The 20,769-nt window shown below is 42.1% G+C and overlaps 1 protein-coding gene across 1 annotated transcript in view; it reads right to left on the reverse strand.

The window, feature by feature from the left end:
- Positions 1-5,782: 5,782 nt before the first annotated feature.
- LOC120638891 (pancreatic lipase-related protein 3-like) overlaps positions 5,783-20,769 on the reverse strand; it is a 28,273-nt gene continuing 13,286 nt past the window's right edge. The window contains exons 6-13 of the mRNA XM_039914366.1: positions 17,423-17,531; positions 14,846-14,965; positions 14,634-14,756; positions 11,971-12,089; positions 9,510-9,642; positions 8,378-8,489; positions 7,384-7,551; positions 5,783-5,846 (exon numbers count right to left, since the gene is read on the reverse strand). Coding sequence (XP_039770300.1) covers positions 5,783-5,846; positions 7,384-7,551; positions 8,378-8,489; positions 9,510-9,642; positions 11,971-12,089; positions 14,634-14,756; positions 14,846-14,965; positions 17,423-17,531 — 948 coding nt within the window. The remainder of the gene's footprint in view (positions 5,847-7,383; positions 7,552-8,377; positions 8,490-9,509; positions 9,643-11,970; positions 12,090-14,633; positions 14,757-14,845; positions 14,966-17,422; positions 17,532-20,769) is intronic.

Raw genomic sequence — 20,769 nt, forward strand, 5'->3', positions numbered from 1 at the left:
AAGTGACTTGCAGAAAGTCACACAACAGAGAAGCGGCGGAGCTGGGATTAGGACCCAGGTCCTCTGATTCCGGGCCCATGCCACAGCATTAGTATTACTGCTACTATTAATACTGGTAAAAATAACCCAGGTCTATGAAAAGAAGCAGATGGAAATTAGCTATAAACGCTACACATTTGTTAATTATCCACAGCCTGGTTTTCATTATGCCTATTCCTTGATTTTCATTAGCGTGAGTCCACTGCTTATTTTAATTGCTTTGGTGAGGCATCTGCTTCAATTTATGGGATTCGAAGCAGTGGGAGTTTTATAACAAAGAAAATCATCTGGTGGGAAGTCTAAAGAACATTAATTGCTTATTCTCCAAGCAATCACAAGGTCACCTTTCCTTAGCATTTCCATCAGTGTGGCTAATAAATGAATTATGGGCCTACAGAGGAATGTTGTGGTTTTCATCCTAGTGTCCTGGCCAAATTCATTCTCTGGTAATTCATTCTCTGGTTACCTCTCTTTTTGGTTTCAGTAACACATGGTTTTTCTCATCCCATTTCAAAAAAAAATCCCATTAATAACTCTTCCATCGCTTCCTAAATAATGGGCTTCTTAAGAGATGTTTTTTCTCATTCTAGTGTAGCACATTTTAGAGAGCAAATGAAATGCAGCCGGCCAAATGGGTTGAGATGTGCACAAAACACCATCATTTTAATATTACCACAACACGAGGCAATTTCCTCTAGGCTTAGAAGGACAGGCATAGTGCTTTAAGCACATGTTTACGGCAGGGAAAAGACCAGAAGTGAGGATTAGGATAGTGTGCCTTTATGAGGGAAAGCCCCAAAGAGAAATGAGAAGTGCTATGTAAGGAGCTGAAGATGAGAGGAAGCCCTCCTGTACTGACAGATCAAACATATATAAATATGTTTAATCGAATAATATAACTATAAATATAAAATATGCTTTATCTTTAAAATATAACATATATTTTATAACATATATATGTTATATTTTAAAGATAAAGCATATTTTATATTTATACTTATATATATATATATAGTAATTGTCCTTCATGTTCGAAGAAGATACCCGAAGAAGATTCAGCTCTGAATGTGTGAGTGACAATAAAGGCCAACGCAGTCAACTAGAGAGTCAATCATACTTATTGAGCACTTACCGTCTGCAGAGCACTGTACTAAGCACGTGGGAGAGTACAGTATAACAGAAACATTCCCTGCCCACAACGAGCTTACAGTCTAGACGGGGAGACAGACATTAATATAAATGAATCAATTATGGCAAAATACATGAGTGGTGCTGTGGGACTAAGAGGAGGGAAGGTGGGTTTCCTGAGTTCCCCAACTTCCTCAGAAGCCATGGAGGAGGGATGACAGACCCCTGGCAAAGAAAAAAACTGGACAGAAAAAGTCCAGTTTCCAATCATTCACACTGGTATGCCGTTCCCACATTTACCGCTTTCCTGTAGCCTGGACCTGTTGACTTTCATCTCTGCTTGTTCTTTAATAAAACATGCAGTGAGTGGCTTGCTTACAAATGAAGATACACACCAACGGGGAGAAAATGAAATAGTAGAGATAGTTTGTTCCTCTGTTGGGAGCTTCACTTTGACAGAACGCAGGACTGTCAGCTAGGAGACCTGGGTTCTAGAAGCAGCGTGGCTCAGTGGAAAGAACACGGGCTTGGGAGTCAGAGGTCATGAGTTCGAATCCCAGATCTGCCACTCGTCAGCTGTGTCACTGTGGGCAAGTCACTTAACTTCTCTGTGCCTCAGTTACCTCATCTGTAAAACGGGGATTAACTGTGAGCCTCACGTGGGACGACCTGATGACCCTGTATCTCCCCCAGCGCTTCGAACAGTGCTCGGCACGTAGTAAGCGCTTAACAAATACCAACGTTATTATTAATACCGACTTGAAATAGTGCATGACTAGACACAAACACAAAAATGTGGCAAAAATACACTATTTTGAAAATGTCTGTTTTATTATATGGGCATCAGCCTTAATTTCTTTGGGCAGAGGTGGTACAGGCAAGTGAACTAAACTGATGTCATGTGAGGGAGATCAGCATGATTTTCCAGTGCTTCCACAAGAAGCAGCATGGCCTGGTGGATGAAGCATGGAGCTGGGAGTCTTAAGGACCTGAGTTCTAATCCTAACTCCACCACTTATCTGCTGAGTGACCCTGGGCAGGCACTTAACTTCTCTGAGCCTCAGTCACCTGACTTGTAAAATGGGGAATAAAGACCGTGAACCCCCTGCCGCACGTGTCGCAAACTCAGGACAGTGGCTGGCACATAGTGAGCACTTAACAAATGCCATTAAAAAACTGCTTCCCATACTACCTTATTTCCAACTGAGATGTCAAAACCAACTCTGAGACAGACAAATCAAGTCCCGCTGGGCCAAAATAGCTTAGTGTCTTGGAGAAAATTGTGTAGGGTAGCTGGGGTACAGAGAGAAGAGGGCAGGGCTGATACTAGGGGTGACAGGAGGTGAGAGGTCGAGGCCTGCTAATGGCTGCAGGGAGGCCGCAGGAATGGCAGTGTCGTCAGTGCGAAGGGGTAGAGAAAGGAAATGACATCATCGGCATCGCTGCCTGGCGTTGTATTTCCCCAATGTTTAGCCACCTTTCCGGCATTGCTGAGGCAATGGAGAGGTGGCCTATTGGAAAAAGCCCAGGCCTGAGAGGCAGAGGACCTGAGTTCTAATCCTGCTCTGCCACAGGCCTGCCGTGAGACCTCGGACCAGTCACTTCACTTCCTCCTGCTTCCGTTTCTTAGACCGTGAGCTCGTTGTGGGCAGGGAATGTGTCTGTTTGCCGTTGGAGTCTCCCAAGCGCTTAGTTCTGTGCTTTGCTCACAGGAACTGCTCAATAAATACGATGGGATGAATGAATGAATCTGTAGATTGCCGGTTAAATCCCTTTCATCAGATAGTATTTGTTGAGCACTTACCGCGAGCAAATCCTAAGTGCTTGGAAGAGTACAATATAATGATAAATAGCCACATTCCCCACCACAAGGACCTGTTATCCCTCCCTCTTAGACTGCAAGCCCTGTGTGAAAGAGGGAATGTATCTGATCCGCTTATATCAACCACAGAGTTTGGCACAGACTCAGCATTTAGCGAATACCACAGATGTAACGACTCCTTCGGTAAAGAATTAAACCCCAGTCTGATGGTGATTAGCACAGCACGATATCCCTTGCACCTCAGTGCTGAACCTTCCTGGGTGACGCCGCCTTGTCGAACCCAAAGTCTTAAGAGCTGCCTGTATTGCACTTTCCCAAGCGCTTAGTACAGTGCTCTGTGCACAGTAAGCGCTCAATAAATACCACTGATGGCAAGGCTCTACATCACCTTTCCCCTTCCTACCTCTCCTCTCTTCTCTCTTTCTACCGCCCACCCCGCACGCTCCGCTCCTCCGCCGCCCACCTCCTCACCGTCCCTCGGTCTCGCCTATCCTGCCGTCGACCCCTGGGCCACGTCCTCCCGCGGTCCTGGAACACTGTCCCTCCTCACCTCCGCCAGGCTAATTCTCTTCCCCTCTTCAAAACCCTACTTAAAACTCACCTCCTCCAAGAGGCCTTCCCAGACTGAGCTCCTCTTCTCCCTCTACTCCCTCTACCGCCCCCCCTTCACCTCTCCGCAGCTTAACCCTCTTTTCTCCCCATCTCCCTCTGCTCCTCCCCCTCTCCCTTCCCATCCCCTCAGCACTGTACTCGTCTGTTCGACTATATATATTTACATTATCCTATTTAATTTGTTAATGAAATGTACATCGCCTCGATTCTATTTAGTTGCCATTGTTTTTACGAGATGTTCTTCCCCTCGACTCTATTTATTGCCATCGTTCTTGTCCGTCCGTCTCCCCCGATTAGACCGTAAGCCCGTCAAACGGCAGGGACCGTCTCTATCTGTTGCCGACTTGTTCATTCCAAGCGCTTAGTACAGTGCTCTGCACATAGTAAGCGCTCAATAAATACTATTGAATGAAAGTGATGATGATGACAGACAGGATCTCACAGAGGTCCCAATTTCTGTTCTGGAAGGTACCCGGATATAGAGTTTCTTGTATGGATTCCTTCTTCAAGGTCATGAGAATTGGAGGGAAGGGTCCAGCAGCGTAAGGCAGTTGGAGCCGCAGTACAGGCCTCCTCATCACCACCCCAAGCTCGCTCGATGATGTCTCCTGACCATTCTCGCCACAAATATCACTTCCTGGACTCTGAACACTCTTTGAGGGAGAGAGGAAGTAATGAACACCCCCTCCCAAAGACAATTCGCAGAACTCCTGGAGCCAGACTGAACAACGTTAGCTCTTCTCCTCTTTTTCATGGTATGTGTTAAGCTCTTACTATGTGCCGGGCACTTTCCTAAGTGCTGGGAGAGATACAAGATAATCGTGTTGGACACAGTCCCTGTCTCACAAGGGGCTAACAGGCTTAATCCACATTTTACAGTTAACTCTGGAGAAGTTGAATGATTACAGTTGAGTAACTGACTTGCCCAAGGTGACACAGCAGAGAAGAGGGGGAGCTGGGATCAGAACCCAGGTCCTCTGACTCCCAGGCCTCGGCTCTTTCCACTAGGCTACACTGTTTTCTCTTTCTCATCAACCATTTCTCTTCTTTCACATCACCAGCAGCAGTGTTTCCTGGACATCTATCAAACTAGGAGCACACACATATATATTTGAATGCCTAGGAGCATACTGAAAATGGTAGAAAATATGACCCTTGCCTTCAAGGAGCTTACAGACTTCTCTCTGGGGGAGAAAGAAGGGACACTACAAATAATAAAAATAAGAGGAAAAAGAAAATGGCCCAATATTGTCAAAGGTTAAACAATTATTATTATGCACAAAAGAGCAGACAAATAAATACAAAAGAAACATAGCCTAATAAATACAAATGAATCATAGTCTTTTGGCCATGTTTTAGCTATAAAAACCCAATCCATACAATTGTTATCCTAAATCAAGATATATACAGAATACTTTCATCCATAAATTTTCAACTCCCTCATATTTAAAAAAAAACACTCCGATGAAGTTAATGATGTTTCTGTTTACGCTTACTCCATTTCAAAACGAACAATTACCTCTCTCATTACATCAACTAGTGAATAATGTTTATGCACCTAGAAACAATCACACAACCCACAGGGTTATAGAATAAAGTCAACCATGCACTAGTCTCGATATCTGCTACAAAAAAAATCCAGTGATATAATAAATCATTTTTTGAAGAACAGTGAGCAACAGATCATTTTAAAACAATGATTGTTTAAACTGGAAGTCATCTAAAAGAATCGTTTAAAGGCTCAAGTGAAAGGGAGGACAATTTCAGCAGAGAGGGTGGAGTGGAGTTTTGTTGTCCTTTCCACTTAGAGAAGCAAAACTGAATCCGCCTGCACTTCGTTTTGGAGATAAAATTGAACAATTACGTAACTGATTACCTTTCCTTATCTCTACTTCAGCACTTAGAACAGTGCCTGAAACATAAAAAGCGCTTTCCAAATATTATCATTAATAATATTATTATTTCTGGATCTGTAACAATATGTTATACAAGGTACGGAGAAGAGAAATAGACACATGGCCTAGCACTAATGATCTACTTCAGTGACGGCATTGAAGTCTTTGCAGGCAGAAAACCCAGCTGAAAATCAGTCTGGCCAGTCCATTGCAAAATGGGATTCTTCAACGGGTGATTTCTCTGTAGCTCCTGCTGATGGAATGTACCTGCCCTACTATCCCCAGTTTAGCATGGGGTGAGAATCCGGATGATGCCGGGATCCACGGTGTCATTGCTACAAAAGGCAGTCCTGAGAAATGGAGAAAATACACATGGATGTGGTGGATGTGCAGTCTCTCTTGTGGGGGGGGGGGAAACTTCTTCTGTGTCCTACTATGTGCAGAGCACTGTACTAAGTGCTTGGGAGAGTACGATACAACAGAATTAAGACATGTTCCCTGCCCATAGTGAGTTTACAGTCAGTCTAGAGGGGGAGAAAGACATGAATATGAATAAGTAATTTATAATATACAATTTAAAGATATGTACTTGAGTCCTAGACGGTTGGGGATGGAGCCAATATCAAATGTCCAAAGGTCACAGATGAAAGAACACATTAGGCATTTCCTTTGGCTTCTGCATCCCTGGAGCTTCTCTCCTCTCCCACATTCTTGCTTGGATTCACCCATGTGTCATTTATACTTAGAGGTTCAACAGACACAAATGGAATCCAATAATGAGGTACACACCCACGCACACATCCACGTATCTAGTGTGAATATGTTTGCACACACAGTAAGCACGCAATAAATACACATGATTGATTGATCGACACGAATGGCTTAAGTTAATCACATCCCTCTCTGCTAGCGTCTAAGCGCTAAAAAAAGCGTATTAAGAGAGCCTGCAAGGAACATCTATTATTGGAAGCCCCAAGGGGACCGGGACCAAACTCAATCTGATTATGTTGTAATAACAATAATAATAATAATAATTATGGTACTTGTTAAGAGCTTCCTATGTCCCGAGCACTGTTCTAAGCACTGGGGTAGTAAATAATAATAATTATGGAATTTGTTAAGTGCCTATGTGCCTGTCACACTACTAAGTGCTGGGTGAATACAAGCACATCAGGTTGGACACTGTACCTCTCCCACGTGGGGCTCACTGTCTCAATCCCCGTTTTACAGATGAGGCCCAGAGAAGTTAAGTGACTTTCCCAAGGTCACACAGCAGACAAGTGGAGGATCCAGGATTAGAACCCATGACCTTTTGACTTCCAGGCCGGTGCTCTATCCACAACTCTATACTCCTTCCCAAGTTACAAATTAATCATCTTGAACACAGTCCCTGCCCCATGTGGAGCTCATGCTATTAATCCCCATTTTACAGATGAGGTAACTGAAGTCCAGAGAAGTTGAGTGACTTGTCCAAGGTCACACAGCAGACATGTGGCAAAGCCAGGATTAGAACCCAGGACCTTCTGACTCCCAGGTCCGTTCTCTAGCCACTAAGCTTAACCCAGTGCTTAACGTATTGCTTGGTACAAAATAAGTGCTTAATAAACACCATAATTATTAAGAGCATTTTCTATATTCATATTATATCTATGTTCAGAGTTCTTTCCATTGGGATGCCACAGTTAACTAGCAAAAACAAACATGTAGTTGTGCCCTGGTCTCCTCTTAGTAAGGACTCAATATACACAATTGAATGAATGATTGAATACCCGATGATCCTTAATTGTTTTTACCATTTCAAAGAAATTCTTTCAACCTTGGAAATTAAGTGGTTGTTATTTTCTCTGACCACAAAAAAACATGACCCAAGGAAAAGAATATACTTACTCATATTCGTGTTTTCCAGACACGTCTGTCACCTTCTCTATTCTAAACGTGTCCTGAGCTTGTCTCGCTCCACGCTTATTCCAGAGGAATTCAATATTTGTGACGTTCCCCACATTTGTGTCTGAATCAATGAACTTCTTATAAGTGATGCCAGGCTGGAGTTTTCCACTATGAAAAGAAACACATCACCCTCATTAACGAGGTACAAATTGGATGCAGGGCATTACGCTGAACACTTGGGAGAAGCCAGTATTGAGTGTCCACAATCCTGAATTAAAATAAAAATTTGAAATCAGAACACTAGATGGTAAAGCTATTAGAGTTTTCTTAGGAGATTTTTCCCTCATTCCATTTATGTAGGTTAGAATTGTTTACAAGGATCCATAAAGCAAAGGGAATCTTGAATCCAAGGGGACTTCAATTCAGAGCTCAACCAACCTAAAACAATACAGGTAGGACAAACACTGAAGGTTGGTCGGGTTGTAAGAAGGAATATATGGGGATCCTAGGTGCACTGGGCTGTGATAATTCAATCCAATACTCAATTTTAAAGGTTCTCAAAAGAAAATATATGCCCAATTCTCCGATAACACTGGGGTTGTGTTCTTAGAAAAATGCTTCCTTAAGGTAAACCCATGTCCGTATGTGTTTTGTGGCCTATGGGTGTATTTTGGAAAATATGACCACCTTATTCTAGCCTCTTAAAACAGTCTGGACATAATTAAAACAAAACTAGTGATCCTGATTCATTTTAATACTGTAAACTACAGATTCAAATTCAAAGCTAAAATCAAGACTATCTTCTTTAACTTTTTGGAACCCTTATTCCATAGCAATCTGCTGCATGCACTCCAAACCCGCTTTCACTTCATTCCATTTTACCCGGGAATGAATAGAGATACAGAGGTGAAATATCATGAAATCAGATAGTGGCTGTGCTCTTGGGAATATTATCCTGGTTAGGACAAAGACCTCTTTTCTATCATGCGATTACCTGGCAATTTCATAAGGTTTTGTTTTCCCTTTGGTTCCATTCAAGGTGATGTATAGTCTTCCCTGTGTGATGTTATTTCCACTGATTTTGATAGACAATTTGTGCCTCCAACCTGGATTAAACCCCGCCCCATAAAAAAGGGATATGTGGATGAGAAAAGAAATAGCACCGATCTACTTATTCAAATGCATTTGAACCAGTGAAAGTTAAAACACAATGCTGCATTTCAACTAGCTGAGCATCCGGTTTAACGGGAATTGGAAGAAAAGATGCCCTGTCATCATAGACGAATCAGATTTTAGCCCCTAGCATTCTAAGAATTCAGATTTCACAGCTCTTCTGGTCAGGGAGGAAGATGCAAAATGTACACCCTCACAACTTCCCCGACATAGGCAGGTGTTCTTATCATCTTGCAAAGGAGGAAGCTGTGATCCACCCTTGTGTTCAATACTGAGTGCCTGTGCTTGAGCATTTCTCTGTTACTACATCATTCTGTACCTAGACAATGAGAGCTTGTCACATGAATGTTCTTCAGTTCTGCCACCGTGTTCTATCCAAAATGCACAGTGAAAACACACCGTCTGGAAGAACCAAGTGGATCCCAGTGGATAGAGCAGGGGCCTGGGGGGTCAGAAGGACGTGGATTCTAATCCCGGCTCTGCCACTTGTCCACTGTGGGACCTTGGGCAAGTCACTTAACTTCTCTGTACCTCAGTTATCTCATCTGCAAAATAGGGATTAAGAATGTGAGTCCTATACGGGACAAGGACCGTGTCCAACTTGATGAGCAGCATCTACCCTGGAGCTTAGACCAGTGCTTGACAAATACCATCATTATTATTAGCTTACCTACAGATTCATTCATACATTCATTCAATAGTATTTATTGAGCGCTTACTATGTGCAGAGCACTGTACTAAGCGCTTGGAATGTACAATTCAGCCACAGATAGAGACAATCCCTGCCCAATAACGGGCTCAAGGTCTAAACGGGGGTGACAGATCAGTATTTCAGTCAATAAAGGGTCTAAACTGTCTGCAGCCCCCTCTCGTAAATTCAGCACTGCTGACATCTCAAGCCAATAATCGATTCATCTTTAAAGGATCACTCTCAAACCCAATGAACTACTTACTGGCAAATGGAGGAAGGGTTCCTGTATTCAGAAAATAAAATGACTGATTCGGTTTCTCGGTTCTGAGAGGAAATCTGTCGGCGTAGTGGCCCATTGTCGGACACCCCTCTTTAGGGCAATGGAAACAATTTCCCTAGTGAGAAGGAAAATGATCAGCATCTTTGTCAACATCAAGATAGGAACCTTTAGGTGTGGCTTCATGGGGCAAGGTTACAAGGTTCCTTCCACTTCAGAATTCAAATACATGTATTTGAATTGTTCAAGTCATATATTTCAATATGAGAAGCATTGTGGCCTAGTCAATAGAGCACCGGCCAGTTAGTCAGAAGGACCCGGATTTTAATTCCCGCTCCGCCACTCATCTGCTTTGTGACCTTGGGCAACTCGCTTCACTTCTCTGTACCTCAGAGACCTCATCCGTAAAATAGGGTTTAAGACTGTTAGCCCCATGTAGGACATGGACTTTGTTCAACCTGATTACTCTGCATCTGTCCCAGTGCTTAGAACAGTGCCTAGAACATAGTAAGCATTTAACAAATTCCATTAAAAGCATTGAATTCATCCCCTTTGGAATTTAAATGTGATAACTATTCGATAAATCTAGAACCTCCCACTTCAGCTTTTGAGGGCACAAAAATGTACCCTTAAATGCTGCTGAGGGGAGAAAGACTCTGCCTTGATTCACTCCCCACCCATATCCTCCTCTTGCATCAGCTCAACCAGGGAATTCACTGATGCCCACTAAACTATAGCCTCTGTTATCCCCTTCCCATGTTGTATTTTCAGAGAGAAATCTATGGCACGTGTTGCACGGGCACAGAATGGTCACTGTAATGACCCTGGAAGAATGGCCACAAGTCCATGGTGTCTTCTCCACCTGCCCCAAACCAAGACATGAGGTAAGCAGTGCCATCTTTATTGGAGGGTACAAGATTTCATCCAAATTGCATGGGAGGGTGGAAGAGGCATTTTTTTCTAACTAGAGCTAAAATTATACCTCATCCTAGATTCAGAGCGATGGGGGAAATCAATCAACCAGTCATATTTACTAAGCCCTTACCGTGTGCAGACCACTGTACTACGCACTTGGGAAAGTACAGTCTAACAGAGTTCATAGACAAGATCCCCTCCCAAAGTGAGCTTAAAGTTTAGAGGGGGAGACAGACAGTAATATAAACATATTTTTATGGTACTTGTTAAGCACTTACTATGTGCCAGACGCTGAACTAAGTGCTGGGGTAGGTGCAGAATATGCAGATCAAACACAGTCCCTGTGCCATATGGGGCTCACAGTATTGAGAGAACAGATATTGAACCCCCATTTTACAAATGAGGTAAGTGAGGTTCAGAGAAGTGAAGTGACTTGCCTAAGGTCACACAGTAGACAGTGATGGAGCTGGGATAAGAATCCAGGTCCTCTGACTCCCAGGCCCTTGCTCTTTCCACTAGCCCATACTTTTTCTCTAAAGAAACAAATATAAATGAATAAATTAGCTTATTCTCTCTCCTCCTTAAACTGTGAGCCCCATAAGGGATACGGACTGTGTCCGGCCTGATTAACTTGTACCTGCCTCAGGGTTTTGAACAGGGCCTTTCACGTAATGAGCGCTTAACAAATACAATAATAAATAAAACAAGGGTGGGAGGTGAGAGGTTAGTCAGAGATATTTAGTGATTCATATCTACCACTATTTATTTTATCATGTAACAATCAGTTTGGGTATTTTTACAGTTCATTATCTGTGTGTAATTATTTCCTATAATATCCTAAAAATACTATATTTTTGCTAAATAAGCATAGTAAAATTTAATCAAGTGATTCCTCCAAATAAGTTTTTAATGGTATTTGTTAAGCGCTTATTATGTGACCAGCACTGTACTAGGTAGTGGATAGATACCAGATAATCAGGTTGGCACAGTCCCTGTCCTACCTGGGATTCACAATCTAAGTAGGAGGGAGGAGGATTTAACTCCCAGTTTACAGATCAGGTAACTGAGGTGAAGGGAAGTTAGGTGACTTGCCCAAGGTCACACAGCAGACAACTGGCAGAGCCAGGATTAGAACCCAGAGACTTTGACTTGCAGGCCTGTGTTTCTACTAAGCCATGTTGCTTCCCTAAATTCTTCCATAAGTAAGTCCTTCCAAAACATTTTTTTTAATGTGATGGATGGATTAGGAAATGTTCTTACGACAAGGTGTGTCTGCGATGTTGAAAGAAATGATTATGTGGCATGTTTATGCCATCGATCAGGTGGAAAGAAGTACCTGAGGTTTTCTTAACAGAGTTCTTCAAGAATGCAACACCCATGTCATAGGAGAACTAAATGAATTAAATAGTCCTTTGTTTGTATGGACCAGCAAAATATCTCCAAGATTTCCTTGATATAGGTACAACTGGGATTGCAGATGTTGAAGAGACACCCTCTTAGTAATTTACCAAGTTATGGAATATTTACTTACTACTTTAAAGGAGTCATATGTTCTACAGGGATAAGCAATGAATGCATCAGGATTGAGGATACTCTCTGAATAAAAGCGGTGGCTCCGGGAATGATGGCAGTCAAAGAAGGAAGCCGCTTCTGGGAAAACAATTTTCCATCAGCTGTGATCATGAATTTTCTGGGGCAAACAAGTTGGAACTAGAAAAGTAGATCTTGTGTCCTCTAATTCCTATAAAGTCTATTAATGCCTGCTGGTCCTATAAGGATTTTTTATGCCTAGAGTGATGTTCTGCTTATAAATTTCCATTCCTCAAAAACGGCTAATGGTTGCCCACTCCTCTTTGCATCATGCAGAACCTCTTGACACCGGCGTTAAGGAGTTCAATCAGCTCTTTCACTCTAACTTAGCTTCTCTCCTCCTACTGCATTCCCAGATCACACTCTTGATTCCTCTCTAACTACTCCACTCGTTGTATCTCATTCTTGTGTCTCTCTCATCTGACCTCGTGCCGTCCCCGTGCATGGAACTCTCTTGCCCTTTAAAGCCACCACGCTACAGGTCTCTCCATCCACAAAGCTCCCCTAAAATTCCACTCCCCCCAAGGGCTTTCCCAGATGAATTTTTCTCCTCCCAACTACCACCTCAGCACATATTCACAGCCACTAGTAGAATTTCCATTCATACTGATCTACAGATTTAGTGACTCGATCAGTGAGCATTTATTGACTGCCTGTGTGCGAGCACTATACTAAGCACTTGACAGAGTACAGAGTACAATAGATGTAGGAGACATAATCCCTGCCCGAAACAGGGGAGAGATCCATAGTAGGCTGATAGAAGGAGGCCCTTAAATAGTAGAGAATGTAAATGAATATTTACAAAAATGAAACAGGAGGGTGGGAGTGCAAAAGTTTTGAGGTGGACAAAATGCTGAAATGACAGTTGGGAAGATGGAACCTGGAGAGAAGAAAATTTAATCAGAAAGGCTTCCTGAAGGAATATACATTATATACCCATATTCCATACACTAAATTTAGTAGTATAGTAGCAGAGTATATAGTATTGTAGTCAAATAAATACGGGTATATATTATGTATATAAATAATTAAGATATGCCTCGATCATGGCTACCAATTGTATTGGGTTGTTCTCTACTAAGTGCTTAGTTCAGTGCTCTGCACATGGTAAGTGCTTAATAAACACTACTGATTCAATTGATATTATAGCCAAAACTGCATATAACAGAAGCATCGTGGCCTAGTGGAAAGAGCATTGGCCAGAGAATCAGAGGACCTTAGTTCTAATCCCAGCTCCACCACTTGACTGCTAGGTGACTCTGGGCAAGTTGCTTAACTTCTCTGTGCCTCAGCTAGCTCATCTGTAAAATGGGGATTAAAACTTTGAGTCCCATGTGCGACATGGACTTTGTCCAGCCTGATTATCTTGTCTCTAACCCAGCACTTAGTACAATGCCTGACACAAAGTAAGTGCTTAACAAATACCTTTAAGAAAATGAAGAACAAACCCTCTTTCCAATACTATGTGCCGATCCTGGGGCTATTGTTGCTTATTTACTTTGGCAGTCGTTGACAACACTAATTCATGTGTACTAAATAATATTAAATGCTCAGACCCCTAAGGGTAACTATGATGTCAAGTCCAGAGGCGATATTATGGCTGTAAATTGTTCAGATTAACAAATAAAATAAAGCGCTAAGTACCATTCAGTAAAGGCATCTCAGTGAGATTGTTTACTTCATACAAAACTATCTTTCCTCCCTGGAATGCATCTGTCTTTTCTTTACCTCCTCAGTACATTGTCTCACTTTTCTCTTGTCTTCAGAGGAGAAGCCAAAGCTTTATAATGCTTTAAATTCACTTTATAATTTAAGTATCAATTATAATTCAGTCTGATTACCTTGCCTACATTCCAGCACAACATTATTATACGTGTGCATCCATATCCCAGGATATAGATCTTCGCATCTATATATTTCTAGATCTATGCATGAAAATATTGACTGGTTCAGAAATATGTGAGATAGGTGTCATCTATGAAATTCCTTATGCTTTTGTAACCATCAGCCAATCATATTTATCAAGCGCTTACTGTGTGCAGAGCACTGTACTCAGCCCTTTGGAGAGTACAATACAAAAATAAGATAGACACATTACCTGCCCAATTGGGTGCAGGTAGGCCAATTATTTGGGCCTGACCATGTCAGCCTTCAAATGCTCGCTGCATATTCCATTTACATTCGTATTGCATTTAAATTCACAGTAATGATAATGAACTCATAATTGTGGTATTCATTAAGTGCTTTACTATGTACCGCGCACTGTACTAAGCTCTTGGAATACCAGATAATCAGGTCGGGCACAGATCCTGGACCATGTGGGTTTTTCAGTCTGAGCAAGAGGGAAAACATATTCAACTCCCATTTTACAGATGAGGAAACTGAGGCACAGAGAAGTTATGTGACTTCATATGGTCACACAGAAGCAAAGGGCAGAGTTTGGATTAGAACCCAGGCCCTCTAACTGCTAAACCCGTGTTCTTTCCATTAAGCCATGCTTCATAACATTTGATAGTTATGAAAAAGACCAAAAATACTACTTGATCATCCTCTGCTCTTTATCTCAACAGAATTTCAGGAGTTTCATGGTTTGGATAAACTTACCTCTCTTGAAGGAATTGAAATCAAGTTTGAAAAATGGCGTAATCAGATCATCACATCCTGGCATATGCTTCCCACCATTAGGATAAAAATCAAGGTGACCACAGGCATTAATTGTTCCAGCGCCTCAAATAAACACAGACGAGGTCAGTAATTCCCGATGTTCCACCATGAGCAAGTACTCATTGTAACGATCCACTCGAGTAAGCTCTTACCAAACTCAAAGAGAAAACGAGCGGCATTAGTATGAATAACGTCAACAAATTCTGCATCTGATGGATCTAATCTGACTTCATTCGGAGTATTATGAAAATAGGGCCCAGCCGGATCCAATCCTAAATAAAACAAAATATAAATAAAATAAATCTTCTCTAAGCACACAATGCTGCTAACTACCACATGGCCCAATATGGTGATACAGCCTCCCACTTCACACAGCTGCCTGTTGCAATAAAAATTATAATGATAATAATAATCATTCAAAAAGGCTTTGTGGAAAGGTGGGGCAATCTTCTTGGGTGTTTTGCCTGTCTTTCCTACCTCTGACCCATTGCTCATACCCTTCCCCCCTTCCTAATTATAACAATAATAATAATAATAATTGTGGCATTGTTATGCCCTTACTATGTGCCAGGCAGTGTACTAAGCGTTGGGGTGGACCCAAGCAAATTGGGTTGGACACAGTCCCTGTCCCATGTGGGGCTCACATTCTTAATCCACATCTGAGATTACCGCAGATGAGGTAATTGAAGCCCAGAGAAGTGACTTGCCCAAGGTCACACAGCAGACAAGTGGCAGAGTGGGGATTAGAACTTGTGACCTTCTGACTCCCAGGCCCATGCTCTATCCACTAAGCCATGCTGCTTCCAGTTCTTTCTGGGACTCCTTTCTTGGAGGAATTGAAATCAAGTTTGAAAAGAGGTGTAATCAGATCACTGCCTCCCATTCCAATCTGCCAGACCACAGCTGTCCCATCTTCAAAGCACTCCTGAAATTTCATCTCCTCCAAGAAGCATTCCCTGACTAATTTCCACCCACTCAGTTTGGGTGACTCCAACAGGCACCCTTGGAACATCTCTCCACTGTAGGGAGAGAGTAATAATCTCAGAACTCTCCTTATCTATGGATTCATTTATCTTTCTACACTCTTGTTATTACAGTTGGATCTTTTGTTTTTCCTTCTACTCCTACTATATGTTTGCGCCTATATGGGTAATAGAGTGAGGGGAGATTTCATTTGAGATAGACTATACTACCTTATGTAACAGGAATTTCAGAAACAAATTATGTCATTAAGAAAATTCTTCAAGAGTTTCTAGGCAAAAGGAAAGGGTGGGGCATAATTCTCTAATGTTGCATTACCTACATTAGTTGGGTTCATATGCTGTCCTTGACTACGTAGATCTGCCTAAAGACAGCTAGAGTTGAACAAGGCAAGAGCAGATCGACTGTGCTTGAATTGCACCCGGACAAAACTAATTTACTTTTGAACACACCTTTTCAATTAGTTATAATTTTCCTCAGTGTCTGCTTTACTCCTGCTATTCGGGAGTCCATGAAATTAGCAGACAAAATGTATGAGCACTGACCACCAAAAAACTGATTTGTTCCAACTAGTCCTTCTACCTAGATGACGAAGTGCAGTGTAGTTTATACAGGCCGGACCTGGGAGTCTGAAGGACCTGGGTTCTAATCCCTGACCTGCCACTTCTCTGTTGTGTGACTCTGGGAAAGTCACTTCACTTCTCTGTGCTTTAGTTATCTCATCATGGGAATTAAGACTGGGACTAGGAACTGTGTCCAACCTGATTAGCTCATACAGACCCCAGCACTTAGTACAGTACCTGGCACATAAGTAAACATTTAACAAATACCATAAAAAACAAACACAGTTTGGGTATTTTGTAATCAAAGAATAATTTCAGTGGTACACACAAGAGCTGAGATTTTTCAAATACAAAAATAAGGATGTGGTATCTAGGCATGAAACGGTTCAGTTAACTATTTAGAACGAGGTCTAAAACAATTTAATGATCTTTCCCTAGGTCATGAGAAAAGAAAGACTTCTCAGCACCTTCTCCAGAAGTGAGAAGTCATTTTCTTATGCTAAGCAGTCTAATGGAGGTGAGGGTAGGCAACGCCAATAGGATGAAGAGGACTCTGCCTCAAAGTCAGAAGTCACAACTGTGTGCTACCGCTAAAGATTGAATACTCAGTCCCTAGAGATTTCAGCCAAGAAATGACTGTGAGGCCCATGCGGGACAGGGACTGTGTGCAACCTGATAAAACTTGTATCTAAATATATCCAAATATATATGGTTAGTAAGTGCTATCTTACTATCTATTACTATCTTACTATCTATCTTACTATCTATTACTATCTTACTATCTACTTACTATCTTACTATGCTAAGCACTAGTAAGTGCTTAACATATACTATTAAAAAAACCTGAGTACGTCCCTCTGTACATCTGGCCTCACTCCAAAGCCAGATCTGGCCAGAAACAACGTGAAACCAAATGTGTGCACGCTAAGGGGATCGAGGCATGGAGCGATATTAAGAAAATGCTCCAAACTCTTGCTCAACTCCTGAGGAAATTGGATTAGGCTGTTACAGTCATTGTAGGGCTTGGGTTTATACCGTCGTAGTTGGATTTGGCTGAAATCGGGCTCTGGTGAATCAAAACACAGCTGGATTCCCTGTGGATTAATAGGCTTTGGATTAAGATCACAGGAAGTCTTTGGAATAGTTTTGTGGGGTGGAACAAAGGCAGAGAATTCAATTACTTACCAGTTATTCTTCCGATGCCTCGCAGCCTTGACCCAGCTTCTCCTGCAAGGTGGGCTCCCAAGCTATGGCCAATCAGATGCACTTTAGAAGGGGAATATCCAAATACTTTCTGGAGGAGTTTTGCAAAGAACACAGACAATATATTTTTAAGACTTCAGGCAGTCGTCTCTAAAATACTCCCTCTGTGAACAGGAAAGCATTTGGGAAGATTACTCTGATCACCTACTTTAGAGACCCACGTTCGCCTGGAGAAGAGAGGCGTTTATGGAGCCCTTGCTCTGTGCAGATCAAGAAGTCACCCAACCCGTGATAGATGGGATGGTTGCTACAAGAAGGGGAAGGAATATGCTCATTCAAGAAAGACTGTCTCTTTCGCTTGTAAAAAGCCGTAGGAGAAGCCAGCTGTGGAGCTATCAGACTATAGACCCACTCAGCAATGCGGCCTACAACTCCACCCAACATTCCTCTCTCAGACAACAATGCCACATCCTCTCTTCTGTACTGTGCATTTTTCCATGTCTCCAAGGCTATTTTAATGTTTGACTGCTTCACTGTTCCCAGTGTGTCTGTCTCCAGTCCTCTCTTGCCACCTAGAGAAATAATCAATCAGTCGTATTTATTGAGCACGTACTGTGTGCAGAGGACTGTACTAAGTGCTTGGGAGTGTACAATACAACAGAGTCGGTAGACTCACTTCCTGCTCGAAACGAGCTCACAGCTAGAGGAGAATATGAGTCCCTTGACGGACGGGTTTATGTCTAATTCCCAATTGTGTACTTTTTCTCAGCACTTAGTACAGTGCCCTGCACACAATAAGCACTTAATAAATACCGTTACTACTCCTACACCGTGTAAGATGTGTCTACCTTACATCCAAATGCAATTTCTCCCCATTATGAGTTTTCACTGTTCTGGAAGCCCATTATGCCTAAATCCAGTGAAAATCCAACACAACGAGACTCTATTTCATGATAACTTATCATGTCTCACCTTAATGTGCCTCCTCACTGACCTCCCTGAGTGTGTGTGTGTGTGTGTGTGTGTGTGTGTCTCCCACCCAGTCCATACTTTGCTCTGATGCCCAGGCCTTTTTTCTAATTAATTATTTTGTTCATGTGACCCCATTCCCCATAAACCTCTAAGGTTGCCCATCTGTCTGTGTGTCAAACAGCAATTCCTTACCATTGGTTTCAAGATGCTTCATCAACTCTCCCCCTCCTACCTAACCCCGTTCATCTTCTACTACAATCTAGCCCACACACTTGGATCCCCTAATTCCAAACTACATACTGCAAATCAATCTCGTCTCTTTGGCTGTTGACCTCTTCCTCACATTCACCTCCATCCTGGAATGCCCTCCCCATTCATATCTTACATATCACCATTCTCCCCATTTTCAAAGTCCTAGGAAAATCATATCTCCTCCAAGAAATTCCCTGACAAACCCCTACATTTCCCATGCTATGCGCCCTTCCTTCGTCATTGCCTATGTACTTAGGTTGCTTTAGCCGTTTGATTGATTGATTGATTCTATCAATTGAATTTATTGAGTGCTTAGTGTGTGCAGAGCACTGAACAAATACTCAACCTAAGCGAACAAATACTCATCCAGAGCGCTGAACAATACTCAAATACCCCACAGCACTTACGTTCATATCCTTATACTCTCCTACTTCTGCTCTCTAATTTATTTTGTCCATTGTCCCCACTAGTTTTTAAGCTCCTTGTTGAGAGGAATCACGTCCACCAACTCGACTGTACTTATTTACTCTTCCACACATTTAATCAATCGATCAATCATATTTATTGAGTGCTTACTGTGCATAGAGCACTGTACTAAGCACGCGAGAGAGTACAACACAACAGAGTTGGAGTTTCATTCCACGCTCTGCACATAGTAAGTGCTCAATAAATAGCTTTGATTGATTGATTGAAAACATTTCCAGCCCCAGGATCTTCTCCCCCACAGCAACATGGGTTCCTTCAGTCTTTGGTGTTATGATGCTACAACATTCCAGACACGTGGCCTGTCTTACTTAACCATACAGAGAGAGAGAGAGCAGGCCTTCATTTTTAAAGATGATGCTGTCAACGTTACTATTCTTACCAAGTGTGCCTGAAAAAAACTTATATTTCCACATTTTTGTGTTTCTAGATAGATTCTTGCTATGCTAATGGACTTGTCCCATAGGGGGACCTTCCTCTGTACATCTCAGAGACACTTCTAATAAGAATAAAAATAATAACATTTATTACTTATTAGGTACCAAGAATGACACTAAGTGCTGGGAAAATGTAAGATCATCAGATCAGACTCCCCCCTTTAGACTGCAAACTCCTGGTGGGCAGGGAATAGGAACTCTGCTGTACTGTGTTCTTCCAAGTGCTTAGTACAGTGCTCTGCTCACAGTAAGCACTCGATAATTACCATTGATTGATTGACTGATGTGGCATAACTTATCAAACTACGTGGTATTGGAAAACTACACAGAAGTGGTATCTTACCTTGGGGTGATGCACAGACATCCACCCAAATTATCAATACCATCTTCCGCTGTTACCTAAGAAAAAGGTCACTCGGGTATAGATGAAGTCCAAACAATGGCTTCTCGTTAATAACATCACTGCAGCTGTATGAGGTTCTGATTACATCTGATAGGCTCTGATATGCAGGAAAGCCAATATGCAAAAAAACCAGCACTTGTCAAGTAATCGATTAGTTTTAATTTGTGGAGAAGGATCACATCGTGGCAGCCTTATTGGTGCCAGGAATCTTAACTAGAAATACCGATACAGTGAATGGACACTCTCCAGGATCCTGTCTACCTAGAAGTCACTAAGTCTGTGGGAATGCCAAGCCCAAAACACCGAGATTATTTCATTTTCAAACAATTCGGAGATTTAAAAAACCGTAAGACAAGGCAATGCATTTATCATCATCACTAGGCAGACGTGCACAAAGGAAGGACCTATGAAAACCTGTGATATTGCCTATTTGTTTTGCTTTGTAGGCCATCTCCCCTCCTTCTATACTATGAGCCCGTTGTTGTGGAGGGATTGCCTCTATCTGTTGCCCGAACCGTCCTTTCCAAGCACTTAGTACAGTGCTCTGCACACAGTAATCGCTCAATAAATACGATTGAAGGAATGAATGAATATGGCACCAGATCAAGGTAAGAAATGTCTTGATTTTAAAAAAATTGTACCAGTTTAGCATTTAACACACCAAGCACTACTATTTGCTGGGGTAGTTACAAGATAACCAGGATGGACACAATTCCTGTTCTACAAGGGGCTTACAGACTAGATAGGAGGGAGTAGGATTTAAACCCCATTTCACAGATGAG

The sequence above is a fragment of the Ornithorhynchus anatinus genome, chromosome 16 (genome assembly GCF_004115215.2).
Source record: "Ornithorhynchus anatinus isolate Pmale09 chromosome 16, mOrnAna1.pri.v4, whole genome shotgun sequence".
Lineage (NCBI taxonomy): Eukaryota > Metazoa > Chordata > Mammalia > Monotremata > Ornithorhynchidae > Ornithorhynchus > Ornithorhynchus anatinus.